Source organism: Lampris incognitus, chromosome 20, assembly GCF_029633865.1.
Source record: "Lampris incognitus isolate fLamInc1 chromosome 20, fLamInc1.hap2, whole genome shotgun sequence".
Classification (NCBI taxonomy): domain Eukaryota; kingdom Metazoa; phylum Chordata; class Actinopteri; order Lampriformes; family Lampridae; genus Lampris; species Lampris incognitus.
Window position 1 is genome coordinate 19,061,836 of NC_079230.1, and position 19,771 is coordinate 19,081,606.

At 45.4% G+C, this 19,771-nt stretch overlaps 2 protein-coding genes across 3 annotated transcripts; one reads left to right on the top strand and one right to left on the bottom strand.

Moving 5' to 3' along the window:
• Nucleotides 1-198: 198 nt before the first annotated feature.
• etnppl (ethanolamine-phosphate phospho-lyase) lies at nucleotides 199-13,616 on the top strand. Of its 2 annotated transcripts, XM_056300505.1 has the most exons (13): nucleotides 199-327; nucleotides 1,047-1,165; nucleotides 1,790-1,949; nucleotides 3,609-3,683; nucleotides 3,958-4,051; nucleotides 5,503-5,619; nucleotides 7,216-7,298; nucleotides 8,652-8,877; nucleotides 9,683-9,837; nucleotides 10,262-10,351; nucleotides 11,402-11,532; nucleotides 11,687-11,757; nucleotides 12,898-13,616. In XM_056300505.1, the coding sequence occupies exons 1-13, from the start codon at nucleotides 269-271 to the stop codon at nucleotides 12,997-12,999; spliced, it is 1,482 nt and encodes a 493-aa protein (XP_056156480.1). In that variant the 5' UTR covers nucleotides 199-268; the 3' UTR covers nucleotides 13,000-13,616. The 2 variants fall into 2 exon arrangements, with proteins under 2 accessions (XP_056156480.1, XP_056156481.1); XM_056300506.1 differs by lacking the exons at nucleotides 7,216-7,298; nucleotides 8,652-8,877.
• A 1,637-nt stretch (nucleotides 13,617-15,253) lies between these two features.
• ostc (oligosaccharyltransferase complex subunit) lies at nucleotides 15,254-19,752 on the bottom strand. Its single transcript, XM_056300404.1, has 4 exons — nucleotides 19,532-19,752; nucleotides 18,721-18,814; nucleotides 18,339-18,536; nucleotides 15,254-16,900 (listed from the first exon to the last, which is right to left on the bottom strand). The coding sequence occupies exons 1-4, from the start codon at nucleotides 19,668-19,670 to the stop codon at nucleotides 16,882-16,884; spliced, it is 450 nt and encodes a 149-aa protein (XP_056156379.1). The 5' UTR covers nucleotides 19,671-19,752; the 3' UTR covers nucleotides 15,254-16,881.
• Between the last annotated feature and the right edge of the window lie 19 nt (nucleotides 19,753-19,771).

The window sequence follows — 19,771 nt, forward strand, 5'->3', positions numbered from 1 at the left end:
ATATAGTCAGCGTGGGACCTCTGAAGCACATCCATCCATTCCGTCCATTATCCGAACCGCTCATCCCGCTGTCCGGGTCGCGGGGGTGCTGGAGCCTATCCCAGAACAACAAAAACAAGCGCGCGTGCGTGGGTGTGTGCGCGTGACGAGGAAGCGAGTGCGTCTCGCGCAGCCGCCAGCCGGCCGAGTGGTTCGTGCTGTAGCTGACGTAGAGGCAAGGCGGTGGACACACAAAGTCTCCGACGTGCACAGAGTGAACCGCACAGGGATGGCGACGGAGACGTTGGACAAAGAGAAGACTATCAGCCTGAGGAAGAAGCATATCGGGTGAGATGATGGACATGTTCGGTTACTGAAAAGGTATTCCTGACTCGATGCTTGCAGGTTGATGTCGACTCCCGAGTTTCGATGAAGATGCACATCATGAGCTGTTGACATCTGCACGGCACCGCTGACAGAATGACAGTCTGACTAGACTAGAGAAACACCATTTAATGATTTGTATTTTGTTTCAATTCTCCCTAAACTGTAATGGTGGTGGGGTTTTTTTTGTTTTTTGTTTTTTTTACCGCAGTCTTGAAACCTGCGACGTCTTGGCGCACTTGTGCAAGGAAATAAGAAACTTTCAAAACGTCATATTTGCACTGCCTGCCACAAGAGTCGAATTTATATTCGCATTTTTCCCCCTGAATGAGTTCTTATGTGTCTAATAAATACCATTTATATAGGCTTAACCAAAGTGTTTGGTCATTGTAAACTGTGTCTATATTAAAGCGCATTAATCAATAAATAAGCCCTATGTCGATTTGTCTGAACTTGTCCAAAGCTGCTGACTTGAGCCAGACTGTGTCCAGTGTTACATGCATGACATTGTTGTGCAATAACACAGCTGGGTACCTAGCTATTGGTTTACTTTCACTGCTCGTTACAGCAATGGCTACAGTCGTGGACGACAAGTGTTTCCGTCAGCATGCCATGTTGGAATTGGAGTAATGTGATGTATGCAGTACACCTGCATGCCGTTGTTAATATGAGCTCTGTTGCAGGCCGTCTTGCAAGGTGTTCTTCAGTCATGACCCCATCAAGATTTTGCGAGCCAAAGGCCAATACATGTATGATGAAAAAGGAGCGCAATACCTAGACTGCATCAACAATGTGGCCCACGGTACACACACACACACACACACACACACACACACACACACACACACACACACGCACAAGAAAAAACAAAAACATAGACACATCTTTTAGATCATGACCACAAACCATTGCAACGCTGTTAAAAGTTGTCGTCCTGTGCAAACATGTTTGACAGTGAGTGATTGTCATGTGCACTGCACTGGTTTAGCATTTAGTGTAAGTCATGTGCATTATATTTGAGCACGTGTCTTTAGTACAGTGTGTGTTGCTATTTGTCTTCTTGTCTAATCCAAGGGCTCATGTGCGATGCCAGGGAGCCAATAACTGTGCACACACACACGTCTCTGTAATATTCTCTGTAAATTGCTATGCTTGGCAGAGAAAGAGAGGAGTGAAAATGAGAGGTGATGCGGCTTACCGCATTCACTGCATTTTAATTACAACACAAGGCCTCCAACATTATATCTTAAAAACCAGGCATGCTTCCCCCCCACATCCCCACAAACCTCAAAAGAGGTTGCAATCTCGTGTTTGTGCACCGAAGTTGAGGTGTTACTGCAATGCTGTGTTCGTGCCCTGAACTTAACGACCGCTTGTAATGATTCCCATGCCTCGCTGCTTACTCCGTCCTTCATCTGTTCCTCAGTGGGCCACAGCCATCCAGAGGTGGTGAAGGCTGGAGCCCAGCAGATGGAACTCCTAAACACCAACTCTCGTTTCCTGCATGACAACCTTGTGCGCTATGCACAGAGGTTGCAGGCCACGCTGCCCGAAAAGCTGTCCGTCTGCTATTTTGTCAACTCGGGGTATGTTCAATTTCAGGCCATTTGTCAGATCCCTGTTGCAGAAACCCTGTGCATGTGTGTGCATGTGTGTGTGTGTGTGTGTGTGTGTGTGTGTGTGTGTGTGTGTGTGTGTGTGTGTGTTTTAATTCAAATATGTGCCTCGAACACTAGATGTTTAAGGGTGCCAGGACCATTACGTTGCACGGTTATAGAACATGTTGCCTTTGCAGAGATCCAAAGGTACAGAACTACACTTACATAGTTTAAGATGACAGCAAATTGCCGGTTAAATCGAAGGAAAGATGGGAGGGGTAATTATAAGGGGGAGCAAGTTCACACCCACGGTGGCTGGTTTGCGTTATGGAGTGAGCTATGAATTATGGAATGTGACCAAACTTGCTAAATGGAAATGACAAAACAGAGCTAAGCCAGGTGTTAATTGAACGTTGCCTTTAAATAAGAGGGTGCAACAAACAAACGTAGAGTATGGAAAACAAATGTCCACCCAGGATTCGAATGTATTCGTTTTATTTGCCATAGTTGGTGTTAAACAATGAAATTTCATGAAACTGATCCGTGAAACCTCCATGCAGCCTACGAGGTGAATAGGGGTGTTGGCCTCAAACTGCTTCTTTTATTTTTTATTTTTCCCCCTTTTTCTCCCGAATTGTACCCGGCCAATTACCCCACTCCTCCGAGCTCCACCCCCTCTGCAGGTCCGGGGAGGGCTGCAGACTACCACATGCCTCCTCCGATACATGTGGAGCCTCCAGCCGCTTCTTTTCACCTGATAGTGAGGAGTTTCACCAGGGGGACGTAGCGTGCGGGAGGATCATGCTATTCCCTCCAGTTCCCCCTCTCCTCTGAACAGGCGCCCCGACTGACCAGAGGAGGCGCTAGTGCAGCGATCAGGACACATACCCACATCCGGCTTCCCACCCACAGACACGGCCAATTGTGTATGTAGGGACACCCGACCAAGCCGGAGGTAACGCGGGGATTCGAACCGGTGATCCCCGTGTTGGTAGGCAACAGAATAGACCGCTATGCTTCCTGGACGCCCCTCCAATACTTTATCTGGAAGAAATTCCCCGAAGTAGACAAACGACATTCATTTTGACTTGAAAGCACATGACTGTACGTCAGGCGTTGATGCGGTTGCACGGTTGACCTGTGGATAGTGGGGTCTTGCAGGGTCAACACATGTTGGCCATATTCAAATATAACTACAGTTTCTCACTTACAAAACTAGCCCAAGTAGTCACCAGTGCCCACTTTACATTGGAACCAAAATAGTATTGGTTTAACAGGAGCTGAGGTTTTTTTTTTGCATAGTCCCAATATAAGTCTGTTGTATTTCCTCTCGTTTTGGTTCAAACCAGATCTGCAGAATGTGCATCCCCCCCCCCCCAAGTGTTGTACCTCCACCTCGCAAAGAAAAGATGACTTTCTAAAAATGCTACACGTCAAAATGTACATGACAGCGTTCGCCATCACAAAGAGGAGAGGGGATCTAACTCCCGAATTAACGGTTCGGTAGCACATGGTGTGTGTGTGTGTTGGGGCCGAGCAGCGAAATATCAAACCTCTCCCATCCTGCTGGTGATATCCATGGCTACTCCTGTGTATTCTGTGGTGACTGAGTAACTCGGAGTAACCCTTGTCCCCTTTGAACTTCAGCTCTGAAGCCAACGACCTGGCCCTGCGACTAGCCCGGCAGTACACAGGCCACAAAGATATCGTCACGCTGGACAAGTAAGTGCCGTTGCCCTGTCAAACAGGAGCAGCCTCCCAATGCAGATGCGGCCTCTGCTGTGCTTGCTTGATATTATCTGCAGGAAATGAGATTTAAAGTGTGAATTTGTCTGCACACACACACACACACACACACACACAGCGTGTGTTACAGTGTGACTAAGAATATAGTAAACAAATTCCCAATTAATGCAGAATGTTATTAGTAGTAGTATTGGTATTAGTATTTTGCATGTGCGCCCATTGTCTACGGTATGTGTCTCATTGTTTACAGTGCGTACCATGGCCATGTGTCATCCCTCATTGACATCAGTCCATATAAGTTCCACCAGCTGTCAGACATGGCGCGGAAACAATCTGTTCATGTGGTGAGCGCCTGCCTGTCTGCCTGCTTGCACGGCATCAAAACACCATGATTCAACCTGCTCTGCTGGGTCCCGGCAATACCTATGTGTGCATACATTTTTGCGTGTGTGCGCGTGTGTGTGTGTGCGTGTGTGTGTGTGTCTGTGCAAACAGAGAAAGAGTCAAGTGTGTGTGTGTGTGTGTGTGTGTGCGTGTGCGTGCGTGCGTGCATGCTTTTGCATGAGAGTGGATGTGAGGATACATGTCTAAGAACTGGCTGTAATGAATTAATGAGCAACTACTCTTCCTCATCTCACGTTACTGTGCTGTCCTTGTTTGGATAAGATAACTTCAAGGTACTGGTTAGTGCACTATGCAGGCTGCTTTGCTACGTGGCACTTTGTTGCAGAAGCCCTTGTTTTCTATTGCACCCTACACAGCTTTAGCGTAGCGTAGCGTTTTTCATGTGCAACGGATCACATGCATTTTGCGCTGCGCTGAAATGAATGGAGGTTTTCTTTCTTTAGATAGGGGTTTGATTTCACCCATTTTAATCAACAGTTACTTGGATCGGTGGATGATTTAGTGACGTTATGGTCATACTGATTTCAGGCACGAGCCTCTCTTGCTTAAAAACCTATTGTGACTTGGACAAACAAAGCATTTGACATTAGTACCTAGAAACATATACAGAGAGCCGTCAGTCTGTAGCGTTGTGCAAGGGCCATCCATCATCCGGCTGCGTTCTCTAATGGCGTCGGTGTAGTTTGATACACTTGTGGAATACCGGCTCTAATGTTACATGCAGAGGGTGGGTTGATTCAGCCTGTTTCACAAGCTTGCATACTTTATTTATGGTCGCAGATGATAAGGAATTAACCCTGTCTGTAACTTTGCTTACCTCATTGACCGGGCGACCAAAAAGTCCCTGGAAAATTCTTGTGTGAGGTGTAAAGATGTGCGAGATAATAAAACACTTGTTTTGAGAACTTGACCAGATCGGACTGAAACATCGCTCAGTGATGCAAGTTCTTTGTGAAATATTCACTAGACCTATGCAGATGACTGCTTGACAGGGTGGCAGGGAATGGCTTGGTTTTTTGTTTGTTTTTTTTTAACATATTTTGTCCCAAAATGACCAGTAATGCCTTTCTTCGTTAAACATTAACATACAAAGTAGGTCACATTGTGAGAGGGATGTTATCGCAAATCAGTGAGCCTGCTTTCAGCTTGTGACACGTTTGAATCAGCCAGCGTTGCACAGAAAACGATCCGCCCTGCAAAAACACTCGTTACTTTTTAGTCAATGGCCTTTTAGAGGTTTGCTTCAAACTACGGTGGACCCAGCCAGCCCTGTTTCCCATTCCTGGGAGATATGCTAAGTCCTCCAAGGGTATGACCCCCAACTGACCCACAATTCTCAGTTACCCATAATAATTTAGTCCATCATCATAACCTCCTATCTCTTGAATAGGCTCCAAGTCCAGATATCTACAGAGGCAAATACAGAGCGGATCACCCCGATGCTGCCGCAGCATATGCAGACGATGTCGGAGATATCATAAAGAAAGCCCAGGACAAAGGACGCAACGTAGGTTGGGTGTTTTATCATTTAAGTTTGACTATTGTTGCCGGAATGATTTAAACTGACATGATGACGTTTTCGCATGTTTTATCCCATTTACTACAAATAGCATACCGTATTTTGTGGACTACAAGTCACACTGGAGTATAAGTGGCACTCAGCAAAATCATGTTGTCGCAAGGAAAAAAAAAGTCGCTTCGGTGTATAAGTCGCATTTATAAGGCGGTACCGTATTTTCGAATGAGTCACAAGGTTACGCATTGCCATCTAGTGGCCTTATTTGAAATGCAGTGTATTCGGTCCCACAAAATTACATTGTATAAATCACTTTGGAATATAAGTCGCAGTACCAGCCAGACGACTTAAACAAAAAAACACAGCAACTTATAGTCCGGGAAATACGGTATACTTTACATTACTCCTGACCAAAGCATGCCGTAGTTTTTCAGATTTTTGAACGTGTACTTCCTTTCATTCAGGGAGCTGCACATTCAACATTCAAAGCACATTCAAATTTCTAAAAAACTACGATGTGCTTTGGAAATTGGTTGGGAGTAAAGGAAAGTATGTGTCATTTGTAGTAAATAAACTAAAACACGCAAAAACATTGGTATGTCCCTTTAAGGCAAAATTGACCTCATGGGCTGTGGTTTAAACTGTGGTATTTAAATATTTTCGTGCACGTTCTGCAGCTCTTTAGACCCCTGGTGATAGCCCTTCAATTTCACAACTTCTTTGTACGTGATTTCTGAAGAGATTATTTGGTAAAAACTAATTCACTGACACTATGAAGAAATGAGATGTACAATTCAAAGAAGAGGCGGCCAAAACAGCTTCAGATGTTTAAGGTTTTCTTCCAGGTTTTAAACCAATGTAGACTGAAATATTCCTTTTGCAGTCCTGCCTTCCATTGACAGTCACTGGCATCTATGAGACGGCTCATTTTACCCACCATTGATTTAACACCCTTATTTTTCCCCATCTTTCTTTATTCACAATTGCTTCTAGTTTTCAGGTTTATGGCCTTTCGGGTCAATGTCCAGGTCTGCTAATTGAAGGCAAGAACTTGTGCAGAGCTTCTTCACAGTTTCAAACTCAATGGGCCCTAAACTTCCTGTTTTTCAGCCCAACCTAGGGACGTCCCGGCATCAGTAGTAATTGATGGGCAATTTGAATTTCTTTTCCAGATGTGTTTCTATGGGAAGAAGGAAAAATTGACCAAATGATTGCATTTTGTGACACTTGAGTCAATTTCTGTGTTGCAATAGAGTGACATGTAACTGAAAATGTGAGTGAAATTTCAGAGTAAAAGTTCAGACCCTGTCTAGGAGATGGATTGTCTTTTTTATATTCCACCTCTGTCCAAGAAATAACATTCAGTTGTGCAACAACTATTGTCCAAACATGTCAATGAATCATCAATTTTGACAGTTTGGGGATTTCTGTGACAACCCTACCGGGTCACAAGGCGAATACCCAACATGAGTGACAGATTGGGATCCACAGGTCAGACGTGTCTGGACTTCCTCCTCCCACCCGTCCATTCCTCCAGTCTCCTGGGCTGGTTCTGTTTTGGATCTGAAATCCTCTTCTCTTGTGCAGATTGCTGCTTTTATCGCTGAGTCCCTGCAGAGTTGCGGTGGACAAGTCATTCCCCCCGCGGGCTACTTCCAGAAAGTGGCAGAGTATGTACCCCAGAGATCGTATTTATCTCCATGTCCACCGCTAGCTTGTTTGGCAAGATGGATTAGCTTGTTCACAATCGATTTGTCACAGCAAAAACCGTGAAATGAGATGAGGATAAAATGAGACTAGATAAAATGAGCATGAGATGAGGATGCGATAAAATTAAACAATCCCTGTAGGGAAATGAGTTGTTTGGTAACAAGTGGAATTAAAAAAGAACTATGCAGGGGTGTCCGGGTAGCGTAGCAGTCTATTCTGTTGCCTACCAACACGGGGCTTACAGGTTCGAGTCCCCGTGTTACCTCCGGCTTGGTCGGGCGTCCCTGCAGACACAATTGTCTGTGTCTGTGGGCAGGAAGCCGGATGTGGATATGTGTCCTGGTCGCTGCATTAGTGCCTCCTCTGGTCGGTCAGGGCGCCTGTTCAGGGGGGCGGGGGGGACGGGGGACGGGGTAGCGTGATCCTCCCATGCGCTACATCCCTCTGGCGAAACTCCTCCGTGTCAGGTGAAAAGAAGCGGCTGGCGACTCCACATGTATCGGAGGAGGCACGTGGTAGTCTGCAGCCCTCCCCGGATCGGCAGAGGGGGTGGAGCAGAGACCAGGACGGCTCGGAAAGAGTGGGGTAATTGGCCAAGTACAACCGGGGACAAAAAGGGGGGGGGGTAAAAAACAAATGCATTTCTCACCTAAATCTGTTCTCTAAAATCAAACCATTTGTGACATTAACGCGTTATCATCTGGTTTGCCCTGGTTTGGGGCGTAAACCCAGCAGATGTGGAGGTGACCTTAGAGAGGCGCCCTTACTGTGAAAGCTAAAGTGAATGCACAGCATGTAAGAGCATTTTAACTTTACCAGATGGTAAGTTCCCTTCAGGCTGAGTGCACACAACAAGTTATTCAGTGTATCGGCAGTCGAACAAAACTGAAGGCAACACGTTTCACTGACCTGTAAAGATATGTGCTGCTGATTTGGCATTTAAGATAAACGGCGTCCTCCTGCCTCACTTAGAAGTTGCGTCAGTGTTTTCGTGACTAACGAGGCCGTTTGGCAAAGCAAGACGAACATCCATATACCTGTGGTTTGGTGTCTCGTCTCTGTGCTCCAGCCTATGCTCACTCGCTGACCTTTGTGGAATCAATTCCAAGCGCACTAAGAGAACGTGACGCCACTTAATCCCACATATCAGAGATGGAGACAGAGAACAGTCATGTGGTGTGTATGGGTGTGTGCTAGTGTGTGTCTGCGTGTGTGTGTGTGTGTGCGCGTGTGCGATTGAGTTAGTAGTGCGTTAGGGAGGAAGTGTGTGTCGACCTTCCTGTACACCTCTGTGCCTCCCCGTCTTTCCACAGACACGTCCGTCGGGCGGGTGGCGTCGTCATTGCCGACGAGGTCCAGGTGGGCTTCGGGCGAGTTGGCACCCACTTCTGGGCGTTCCAGCTCCAGGGTGAGGATTTTGTGCCAGATATCATCACCATGGGCAAACCCATTGGTAATGGACACCCCATGTCGTGTGTGGTGACCACCAGAGAAGTGGCTGAAGCCTTCATGTCTTCTGGGATGGAGTATTTCAACACAGTAAGGCCGCCGCACGGAAACCAAGCTGCACAGCACACTGCATTTACTGTGACGGAAGGAATCTCTCCGAACACACCCATCAGCTAAACTGGGTCTCTGAGTTAGTTGTTTAGTAGGTTTGTGTGTGTGTGTGTGTGTGTGTGTGTGTGTGTGTGTGTGTGTGTGTGTGTGTGTGTGTGTGTGTGTGTGTGTGTGTGTGTTTATTGTTGCTGTCGTTTAAATTGAGCCGATGCTTGGCCTCCCATGTTGAACAGAAACGGCGTTGACCCGATTCTCAGCGTGCAAGTTCTTGACCATGTTTGCTAAACGTTCAAACCCATGTGTTTCCCACATTATGGGGGGAAATGTGTTCTGTACAAGCCAGTGTTTTTGTTTTTTGTAGGGAGTCTGTTAAGGACTTCAATTAGGAACAGTAGCCTAAATGTTGGCCTACGCTGATCCTCATATCAGAGGTTTTGTTTAGTTGTCGTCAGCATCTCCACCAGACACATTTTGCAAAGAGCTGCAAGAAGCGGGTTTAGGCTCCATGCGATGGTGCGAGTCACATGCTTCTTTGTTTACCATCCGTTTAGCAAAAAGCCGACTCGTTTAAAATAGCGATATGTAAACGGATGAATTGTTGACTCAAGGAGGGGGGGGGTTCTCTCCCCACCCAGTCTCCATCCTGTTGTCTTCAGTTGCCTCGCCTTGCAAATTGAAGTGGATCTCTGCATCCCTTGGTGATCTCCCAGTAGATCTCTCTGGGTGATGTGAAGCTATCCTCGGTGTAACCTTACACCCATGTCTGGCGTTTTGGATTTCTTAGTTCGGCGGCAACCCGGTGTCCTGTGCCATCGGTCTGGCAGTCCTAGACGTGATCGAAAAAGAGGACCTGCAGGGCAATGCGCTGCGTGTGGGGGGCTACCTGACCAAGCTGCTGGAAAAGCAGAAAGAGAAACACCCGCTTGTGGGGGATATCAGGTAAATGACTGTACAGGCAAGCACACACACACACACACACACACACACACACACACATGCAAACTCACACACACGACTGCATGCACACACCAAGATTTTGGTAAATAGGGAGGGCTGTACAATGCCGATTACATCTAATCTGATGAAAGTATGCACGCGCTGCAGTTTTGACTGCCTCCTTAATAATGCTGAATCATTTTTGTGTAATCCCGAGGGTAAAGTAATCTTGGGACATTACAGGCTAGATTTAGCTTTATGCATTTCCATCGTCACAAAGAACATTGTTAAGTCAGCGATGTAACAACGCTGATGGGAGTATAGTTGTTCATAAATTCCTGAAAAACAGGGAAGGGGGGGTAGTATGTATGTGTGTGTGTGTGTCAGAGGTGACAAGGTATAGCCGTGACGCCATCTTGTCTGTCAGGGGGCGTGGCCTGTTTGTGGGGGTGGAGCTCGTGAGGGACCGGGTGAAACTCACCCCTGCCACCGCCGAAGCCCAAGAAGTCATATACAAGTGAGTTCTTGTGTCTGAACGTGCACTCCCTATATGCTGCTCTGTTTTTGTCAGCATTGTTGCACCTCATGCAGGAGACAAGACGGGACAAGCTCAGATTAGTATGTAACAACTATGTCTTCTCGCTGAACCTTGCTGCCCCACCGTAGGCCATGTTACCTAAATGCTGGAATCCAGCGTCTTCTCTGGCTGTTGTTCAATCTTGCACTAGCTGAAGAGTTAATTTAGACAGTATCATAATACTTATTGTGTTGCAATATTTCTCAGATGTGTATTTTTACAGTTATTGTTTCCTATTAGTGCAGTGTTGCCTTATGACTAGTATCACAGAAACCAGCTTTATCCAAGTGCTTCTCAACATGTTCAAGTTCTTACTACCCAGGCTTAAGTACTGTATAAGAGACAGACGTTCGCATTTTTTCACATCTCCCTTGCCAACTTAGATGTCCCACATTTTATCATCTTGTGGTATTTATTTTTATGATCTACATATGCCAACCCACCGAGTTTAATACCTTCTATGTGCAAACAAACGCGGCTTGTAAAAAAGAAAAATAAATAACTGATTCTCGGTTTGACCATGGTTTTCTCTTCGGTAGCCTGTTATTTTCCTATGAAGTAATATACTTATTGAGAGACCTCAAATTATACCAGCTCAAAATGATCTCACATTTCAGTAAAGACTGGTTTTATTTTTTTTAAATGTATTTAAAGACGCCTAGAATTAGCTAACGAATAAAAGCCAAGCCTAAAATCTTCCAAGTTAGGGGACGGTTATTAAGAAGCGTTTGAGTCGCTCACCACAGCCAATTAAAAAGCCAGACTGAGATGCTAGCAGCTGTTTAGCTCAGTAGGTAAGAACGCCGGCTTTCCTGCCAGAGACCAGGGGTTCAAACCACTGGCTTAGACTCCTGGTGCTATATAAGCTTAACTACACCTCAGATGTACGTGGCTTGGGATAAAGGCGTCTGCCCAGTGAAAGTATAAAATACGTACGGGTGCTACTGAATGGCAAACGATTTTTGTGGGTTTTTTTTGTTTTAACTTCAGGCTGAAGGAAGAGCACGTCCTCCTTAGTGCCGATGGACCTCATCGCAACGTCCTGAAGTTCAAGCCGCCATTGTGTTTCAGCCGGGAGGATGCTGACATGGCGGTGGGGAAAATCGACCACATTCTCACCGGTACCTCTTTCGTTCCCGTGCTCATGTTCTTTTTAGTGCCGTGTGTCACACCCGACTTTTAAAAGGATCAAGACTTACAGTGGCTTTGTTCGGTTATCTGCCACCACATTATTACTAACTTGATGGTGTTTGTGTTTTGTTTCGGTGTTTCCAGACCTGGAGAAGGCGTTAGGCCTGCATTTGCCCGGCATGGAGACCAGAGAGAATGGCAGCAGTAAGAGAAAGGTAACTCTGGTTTATACAGACAATTCAAACGTTTCTTTCCCCAAAACATAACGCGGTGTCATATTTTGGCTAACACTATATTATAACGCTATATAATATATATTAAGCAGCACGGTGGCGCAGTGGTTAGCGTGGTCGCCTTACAGCAAGAAGGTCCTGGGTTTGAGCCCCGGGGTAGTCCAACCTTAGTGGGTCACCCCGGGTCGTCCTGTGTGGAGTCTGTATGTTCTCCCCGTGTCTGCATGGGTTTCCTCTGGGGGCTCCGGTTTCCTCCCACAGTCCAAAGACATGTAGGTCAGGTGAACTGGCTGTACTAAATTGTCCCTAGGAATGAATGTGTGTGTGTGTGTGTGTGTGTGTGTGTGTGTGTGTGTGTGTGTGTGTGTGTGTGTGTGTGTGTGTGTGTGTGTGTGTGTGTGTCAGCCCTGTGATAGCCTGACGGCCTGCCTAGGGTGTCTCCCTGCCTGCCGCCCAATGATTGCTGGGATAGGCTCCAGCATTCCCGTGACCCTGAGAGCAGGATAAGCGGTCAAGATAAATGGCTATATTATAGGAATGTAACAATACTCAAAAGTAAATTCCCGATACAAAAATCGGTGAAGTGAAAAATGAATTGCGATACTCTTTTTATTTTTTTTATCCCCCCCCCCCATTTTTTTATCCCCAATTCATCATCGTCATCATCATCAGCTCTGTAACCTATGGGGGCCATAGGAGCACAGCTGATGCCTCAACGAGTCTCTTCCTCCGTATATGGTGATCGAGTTTGGTTGAGTCATCACTGTGTTCCAGTAGGGGGAGTACCTGGTGGTCCCTGTCTCCTCTCCAGGTATGGATGGCCGTTGGTTCACAGAGGAACTCATCCAGCCTTTAACAGGTTTTTGTTTTTAGTCCTGCTGGGTGTCCACACACCCTCCTCTCAACAACCCAAGGATTGAAGTGGGGGTGCCGGTTTAGTTGCCGATGACCCAGCGGTTGCAGTTTAACGTCGTATCCAGGACCAAGTCCGGCCCCAGTAGTTATGTGGGCTGTGACGTCAAAATCCAACACAATGTTGTCTTTTTATGCCGTGAGAACATGGGATCTGTCTGCATATATCACCGATGTTCATGGAAGCTTTACCTTTGGCTTTGTCTCCAGGTGCCAACCGATGAAAATGGACGTCACCATGAACGAGGAGTGGCACACAGCAAAGAAGGCGTCCAACCAGCCCCTCAGCAAACCAAACGCCTCAAGACATGACGAGCGTTTGTGGTTTTCTGAACTCACCAAGCGTATTGACACTCGCGTTGTCGTCCTCCTACTTTAGGTGTGCGGAGGATTACGGTACATCGTGTACTGAAACAACAGGAATCGTCCAAAATAATCCCAGTTTAATTTGTTTGAACCTTTAACATTCCCGAGCGCATCCGAGTATTTCCGAGGTGATAAGCTGGTCCGAATGCTGTAAATGAAAATTACTTTATTCTGCAACCTGAACGGGGTTGTTATCTTATATATTTTATACATAATTCAGATAAGACTTTCATGTTTTAGCAACTGAAGGAAGTAGCGTTTGCTCACGCGGAATACATTTTTAATAAACTAAGTGAAACACATTGTAATGACAATATACATTTAGATGAAATGGCTCTTTTAGGGAAGTTTGAAATCATCACATTGTGTAGCCCTCCTGGTAGAAAGCAGGCTAACAATTCGTCACAAAGTGACAACCATGTATTGTTTTTCTTTGTAATGAGGTTGAAAAATGATTTCAGACAATTGATGAAAGCAAGCGAAATCTCAAGCAAGTACGGGGCAATAAAATAATGTAAGACTGCTTTGTTGTTGTCGCTCGAGCTCAAAGAGAAACTCGGTGTGTCCCTCATATGAATGTGTTGAATTTTTTTTTCTTGGATTCCCCCCCCCCCCTTTTTCTCCCCAATTGTACTTGGCTAAGTACCCCACTCTTCCGAGCCGTCCCGGTCGCTGCTCCACCCCCTCTGTCGATCCGGGGAGGGCTGCAGACTACCACATGCCTCCTGCGATACATGTGGAGTCGCCAGCCGCTTCTTTTCACCTGACAGTGAGGAGTTTCACCAGGGGGACGTAGCGCGTGGGAGGATCACGCTATTCCCCAGTTCCCCCTCCCCCCTGAACAGGCGCCCCGACTGACCAGAGGAGGCGCTAGTGCAGCGACCAGGACACATACCCATATCCAGCTTCCCACCTACAGACACGGCCAATTGTGTCTGTAGGGACACCTGACCAAGCCGGAGGTAACACAGGGATTCGAAACGCCAATCCCCGTGTTGGTAGGCAATGCAATAAACCGCTATGCTACCCAGATGCCCCCAGAAGAATGTGTTGACTTTAAAAGATGTGCGTGGGTCTTCCTAAGTGCCTACCAAGGGTCTCTCCACCACTGAAGTAACATCTAAACATCGGTTAAATCACATCGCACTAATGATAATAATGGGATACGTCACTGATTCTTGCAGACGGGTGTTGAACCCCGGGGGCCCACGGCTGAGGGCCTGTGCCATTGAGAAGGGGCACAAGTAGTGATGTCACTGAGTTTATTGTACTGCTGAGGATGCTCACTTCCAAGTCCATCCATCCATTATCCAAACTGCTCATCCTTTCTCAGGGTCGTGGGGATGCTGGAGCCTATCCCAGCAGTCTTGGACGGCATGCGGGAAGACACCCCGGACAGGCCGCCAGGCCATCACAGGTTCCACACACACACATTCACACCTAGGGCCAATTTAGTCGGCCGATTCACCTGACCTACATGTCTTTGTAGGTCAGGTGGGAGGAAACCGGAGCACCCGGAGGAAACCCACACAGACACAGGGAGAACATGCAAACTCCAGAGGACGACCCCCAAGGTTGGACTACCCCGAGGCTCGAACCCAGGACCTTCTTGCTGTGAAGCGACCGCACTAACCACTGCGCCACCGTGCCGCCTTCACTTACAAGTGAATGCATTAAGTCGCCGTTTGCTCACACTCAGTCTTTTCATTTAAAAAAAAAAGCATCATTACTCCAAACGACCACAACGAACGAGAAGAATGAACAACGTGACTGATTCGTCTCTCTTAAGCGCTACGTGATGCAACCCGTAATCATGGCCCTGGCCTAAATCATTTGGATTTAAACAAACAGTCAAAATACAGGCAGGCAAAACGTGCAGAAGGCAGCCCTGCATTTCAAACTGTCTGTCAAAGTAGAACGTATTGTAACGCAATGCTGGGAGAAGCCAAGTCTGTAATTCAGCCAATCAAATGAGTGTGTCCTTAATGACCTACCCCAAAAAAAGACATGTCTACACGAGAAAGAACATGCCAGATTTTTCTATGTCAACAATACTTAAGATACAGTTGGCAAAGTGGTTCAGTCAGATGGATCCACGATGGGGATAATTCGAATACTTTATTGGATTTGAAAGCTAAACAGATTTTTCAAACACAAAATGATGCAAGCTGTTCACCATCTTACTCCATCCTGCCTTAATCCGACAGAGGATTCGTGTCTTTTTCCTTACTGCTGGCTAAGAGATCCCTCACCGGTGCTTCCAAGTTCCTCACAAGGTGGCAGGTCCATCTTATTGTGCAGAGGGACCGCGGCTAAACTAGCATTGTTTTAGGAACTTCTGCTCTTGTGACAGAAGGCACTTCACAATGACATGACTGCATGACATTAGTGCCATGCAGTCATTGGGTGCAGTATGGGTGACCTTAGGACAAAATGAACCCCCTTACCCTGATGGTTTTAGTGCCATAACACCAGGTGCTCTGCCGATTGTGGTACCCAGACCTACATGCAGCAGACAGTTGTCCTAAATATTAATAATTTTACAGAGAGACGGAAGGTTTCCTGTCACAGTCCAAAGTGAACTGGGGTCTCTAAATCGCCCATAGGTGTGTGTGAATGGTGTGTGAGTGACTGTGTGTCGACCCTGCAGCGGACTGGTTACCTGCCCAAGGTGTCTTCCTGCCTTGCATTCAGTGCCTGTTGGGACAGACTAGAGTTTGTCCCAACAGACTGAACAGATTAAGCAGTTATAGATAATGGATGGATGGATGGAGGACCCCACCTTGTGGAGATTTCGGCAAATTACATTTAATATGAACTTGGAAACTGCAGATGCTCAACTAGAGACTGACTACACCTTAGGAGGAAATACACTAAGCGCTGTTTGAATTTATATTCACATTTCTCCAATTTTTGTCGAAATTGCTGCATCAAAATGTATGCAAATGGGTTCAAAAATTATACTGACGTACGTGTTAACAGTTTTTACAAGCATGGCTATTACAAGAGAGTTTGGAAAGAACATTTATTTCACTTCCTTATACAAAAAGATAATAGCTACAGGGTGAAGGTGTTTCCAAAGATTTTTTTTTAACAAAATACAACTTAATTGCATCTAAACCCCATGACCCCATCATGTAATCGTTTAAGAGAGCTTTACTCTTATATGATTAGACTGTTTGCAAATGAGTGTGAGGCAACCTCCTCTCCTCAGCTCTTCTACTATTCAAAAGGCTGTGAGACAGAGTTGTGCTGTGTGGCACTTGATAGATGGTGTTACGCTATACAGAATTTACAAGAAAATAAAACTTACCAGCAGACTACCTGGGTGTAAGTAATACTAATATTTGTAATGTGATGCTACACAGGCGTCAGCATTTGGGCTTTAGTATGGTTTCAAAGCAGCAGGACTATTTTTCCGAATACTGCAGCAAGCTCAGAATAACGTGGTCAATGCTCATATGGTATATGGAGTATAGATTCTTAACAGAGCAAAAGTAGTAACCCAACCTCACTTAAAAGTCTGCAGGGGATCATCTGCTGGTCCCTTGCAGTTGAAAAGGAGAAGAGAAAAAGAGAGGAATGCCCCAGTACACTGAGGCCTAGCCCACCCTGCGCTCAAGATAACATCCAGGTTACATTTCTTTTTCATGGTCAGTGCTTTCAGTCAGTGTTGTTGATTTCATTGAAGCTCGAGTCCATCTGATTTTTTTGGTGTGAACCGCTGTTAGCCCCTACCCACCCCCAATAAAATGAATTCTCTCCTTTCAAGGTCCTTTGCTTATCCAGATCATCTGTCAGTGATGGGTTTGTGATCCATTTGTGACCTTATCCCATGAGGTAGCCTCTGAAAAGAGAAGAGAATTTAAGATCCTTATACACAAAAAAGATCCAACTGCAAAAACTTAGCATTTCCTAATGCTTATCAACAATATACAGTAGCCACACACAACAAGTGATTGTTACTTTCAATTACAACTGCATGGACTCAATATTTGGGCAGTGGATAAATAAAGTGACAGGGTATTAAATATAAAACTATCAAAGCATTTATCTAAGGTCAGAGTTGGGGTTCACCCTCCATGTAACGATGGGTGCATCATGCAGCACCGTTCATACAACAGTACTTCTCAGGTAGCCTAGTGAGCCGCACCAATCTCGCCACTGGATCACATTGATCTTTACCCAAGACAGGGTCAGGCCTCCCTCTTACTGAGGCCAACTTTTAAAAAGGCGATCATGCCCCAAAAGTAGACGGTCCAGTCACAGCTTTAGAGGATAATCATCAGGGCCTGTACTGTATACTGGAAAAGTGATGGCAGCACAGACAAAGTGATAAATCTAACTATGTGGAGTGACTTCCATGACATAACATGACACTTTTTTTATTATTAGTTTGATATACTTTATTAATCCCCGTGGGCAAATTCTGCTCTGCATTTCACCCATCTTAGCTGTGAAGCTAGAAGCAGTGGGCAGCAGCTGTGCAGCGCCTGGGGACCAACTTCAGTTCATCTTGCCATATTCTGATTCTGATAAACCCCAACATGCATGTCTTTCTGATGGTGGGGGAAACCGGAGCACCTGGAGAAAACCCACCGCAGACACGGGGAGAACATGCAAACTCCACACAGAGGACGACCCCAAGGTTGGACAACACCGGGCTTCGAACCCAGGACCCTCTTGCTGTGAGGCAACAGTGCTAACCACTGCGCCACCGTGTCACCTGTTCTACTATATGGTTTCCTTGACACAACTTCCTACCATTGACTGCTGCTGTTGTCATTTGGAATGTTTCATGTATACGGATTGGTCTCAAAAGATGTTATTGGACTGTCAACTTTTGGCACCGAGCGGCCTTTTTGAAGTCTTCTCCAATGAGAAGGAGACAATACCAAATATCTGTCAGTCAAAGATCAATAAAAGATAGAGTGAGACTGCTGTGGCTCACCAGGCTACTATTTAAGTTCTCTCCCCATGTAAACCATAAGTTAAAATGAATAAGCGCAATTTATAACATACACTTGGTGTCATCACTTCTCATACTCAATTTTCCTCAAAAAAATTTATACTTAGTGCCATGTAAGCATTTTGGTTTGCATATGCCTATTACACATGTAAACACACACACACACACACACTTATCCTTAGTTTTTGAATGTAGGGGCTTAGTTTGACAGACCAATATTGGAAAGTGTTGACAGAAATGTTAAATACAGAGATAGCCTTTGTTTTTTATGGCCCAAGACCTACCGCTTTTGATGGACAACATAAGGAAGACTTACGGCAGCTTCATGCGCATGAACACCCTGGCCATGAAGAAGCTCAGAAGCACGCTGACAAATCCAATGAAAAGCAACAGGAAGCGGTTGAGTTTAGGAATGTTTGGTGCGTTGGAGCGATCCAGGATTATAAAGCCAAGGCCTCCCATTGTGAATAGAAAACTGGATGCTAGCCCCTCCATAATGTACTGGCCATTTACTCTGGAAGAGACGGGATTACATTAGGAATGCTTTTACTAGTGTGTCTTATGCCTCTTACTCATCACAATAATGTAAGATGATTAACATCAATAGGAACACTGTCTGTTATGCACAATGTGTTATGAAGGTCTTTAAAGACAACTCCATCTCTTTAAATGTGACACATGGGTTGTGATCAGCACACCTGTATGCCAAAAAGGCGACTGGTCGCTGGTGTCCGTGCTCATCGGTCATGGAACCTACGCTTGGTGGTTCAACAATGACATCGTAGATGATGCCTGCAGAAAAGCATAAAGTCAAGTTAAGTTGATTCTAGTAAAGTAAAGCATCTATTCACCGAGGCAAACATTGGAAACTGAAAACAGCAAGTTATAAACTTGATTGTTTTTTTATTGTGTGTTTACCAAGGTAAACACTTGCTCTTGATCAATTCTATTTATAGCATTCAGTTATAATTTATTCACTATTTTAAGACTTACCTTCAATTTTAATTATTGAACTTGTTCATTTTCTCTATCCCATGGTTTGTGTTATATTTTATCATTAGCTACTTTTTCTCTGTGCACTTAAACAAACGTAAAGTACATCGCATTGTTTTTTAACGTAGGAAATTAGCTCTATAAATAAAATATTGATTGATTGGTTGGTTGACTGATCGTAGAAATGATAAATTCCGGTGGGCACACCCACAGCAACGCAGGACAAAGGGGGTTCCTCGTTTAATTAACACCCACACCTGGCAATTTGGTCGAGATTTAATCAATTTAAATTTAACAGTGGTTGGAGGTCGTATACTCAGACTATCCTCTCGCAAGCGTTCACTAATGAGGTAACGTATGACAATTCATCAATAACTGCAGCATAAGCCAATACAAACCATATTATGAAATGAAAAGCAATGCCTGCTGGTTGTTTTAACGTTACTGACCAAACAGATGATAACCTAACTAAACTAGCATAGATCCTGTGCTTTTTTGCATGGTGTGTCAATTCACCTCCAGTGATAAGAAAGTAGGATACGATGACGATTGCGTAAACCGTCATCGCCGACGGCATATGCAGCCACGATGGTTTCTTCAGCTTAATGTTGGGACACTCCAACACTGCAAACGGCAACCCGTATAAAGTCTCCATGATTTAGCCAAATTGTGATGAATCCCTCCACTGCAGCAGTATCAGATGGGGGATCCGTCCCGTCTGCGCCGCAGCTATTGTTGACGTGTCCCGGAAGGAAA

Bases quoted from the DNA above. Each gene is read 5' to 3' on its own strand.
- etnppl (XM_056300505.1), top strand. From the start codon at position 269: ATGGCGACGGAGACGTTGGACAAAGAGAAGACTATCAGCCTGAGGAAG. The intron at 328-1,046 runs GTGAGATGATGG...GCTCTGTTGCAG, and splicing joins CTGAGGAAGAAGCATATCGG to GCCGTCTTGCAAGGTGTTCT. The intron at 1,950-3,608 runs GTATGTTCAATT...TTTGAACTTCAG, and splicing joins TGCTATTTTGTCAACTCGGG to CTCTGAAGCCAACGACCTGG.
- ostc (XM_056300404.1), bottom strand. From the start codon at position 19,670: ATGGAGACTTTATACGGGTTGCCGTTTGCAGTGTTGGAGTGTCCCAAC. The intron at 18,815-19,531 runs GTGAATTGACAC...GCTTTTCTGCAG, and splicing joins CTACTTTCTTATCACTGGAG to GCATCATCTACGATGTCATT. The intron at 18,537-18,720 runs GTGTGCTGATCA...CGTCTCTTCCAG, and splicing joins GTCGCCTTTTTGGCATACAG to AGTAAATGGCCAGTACATTA.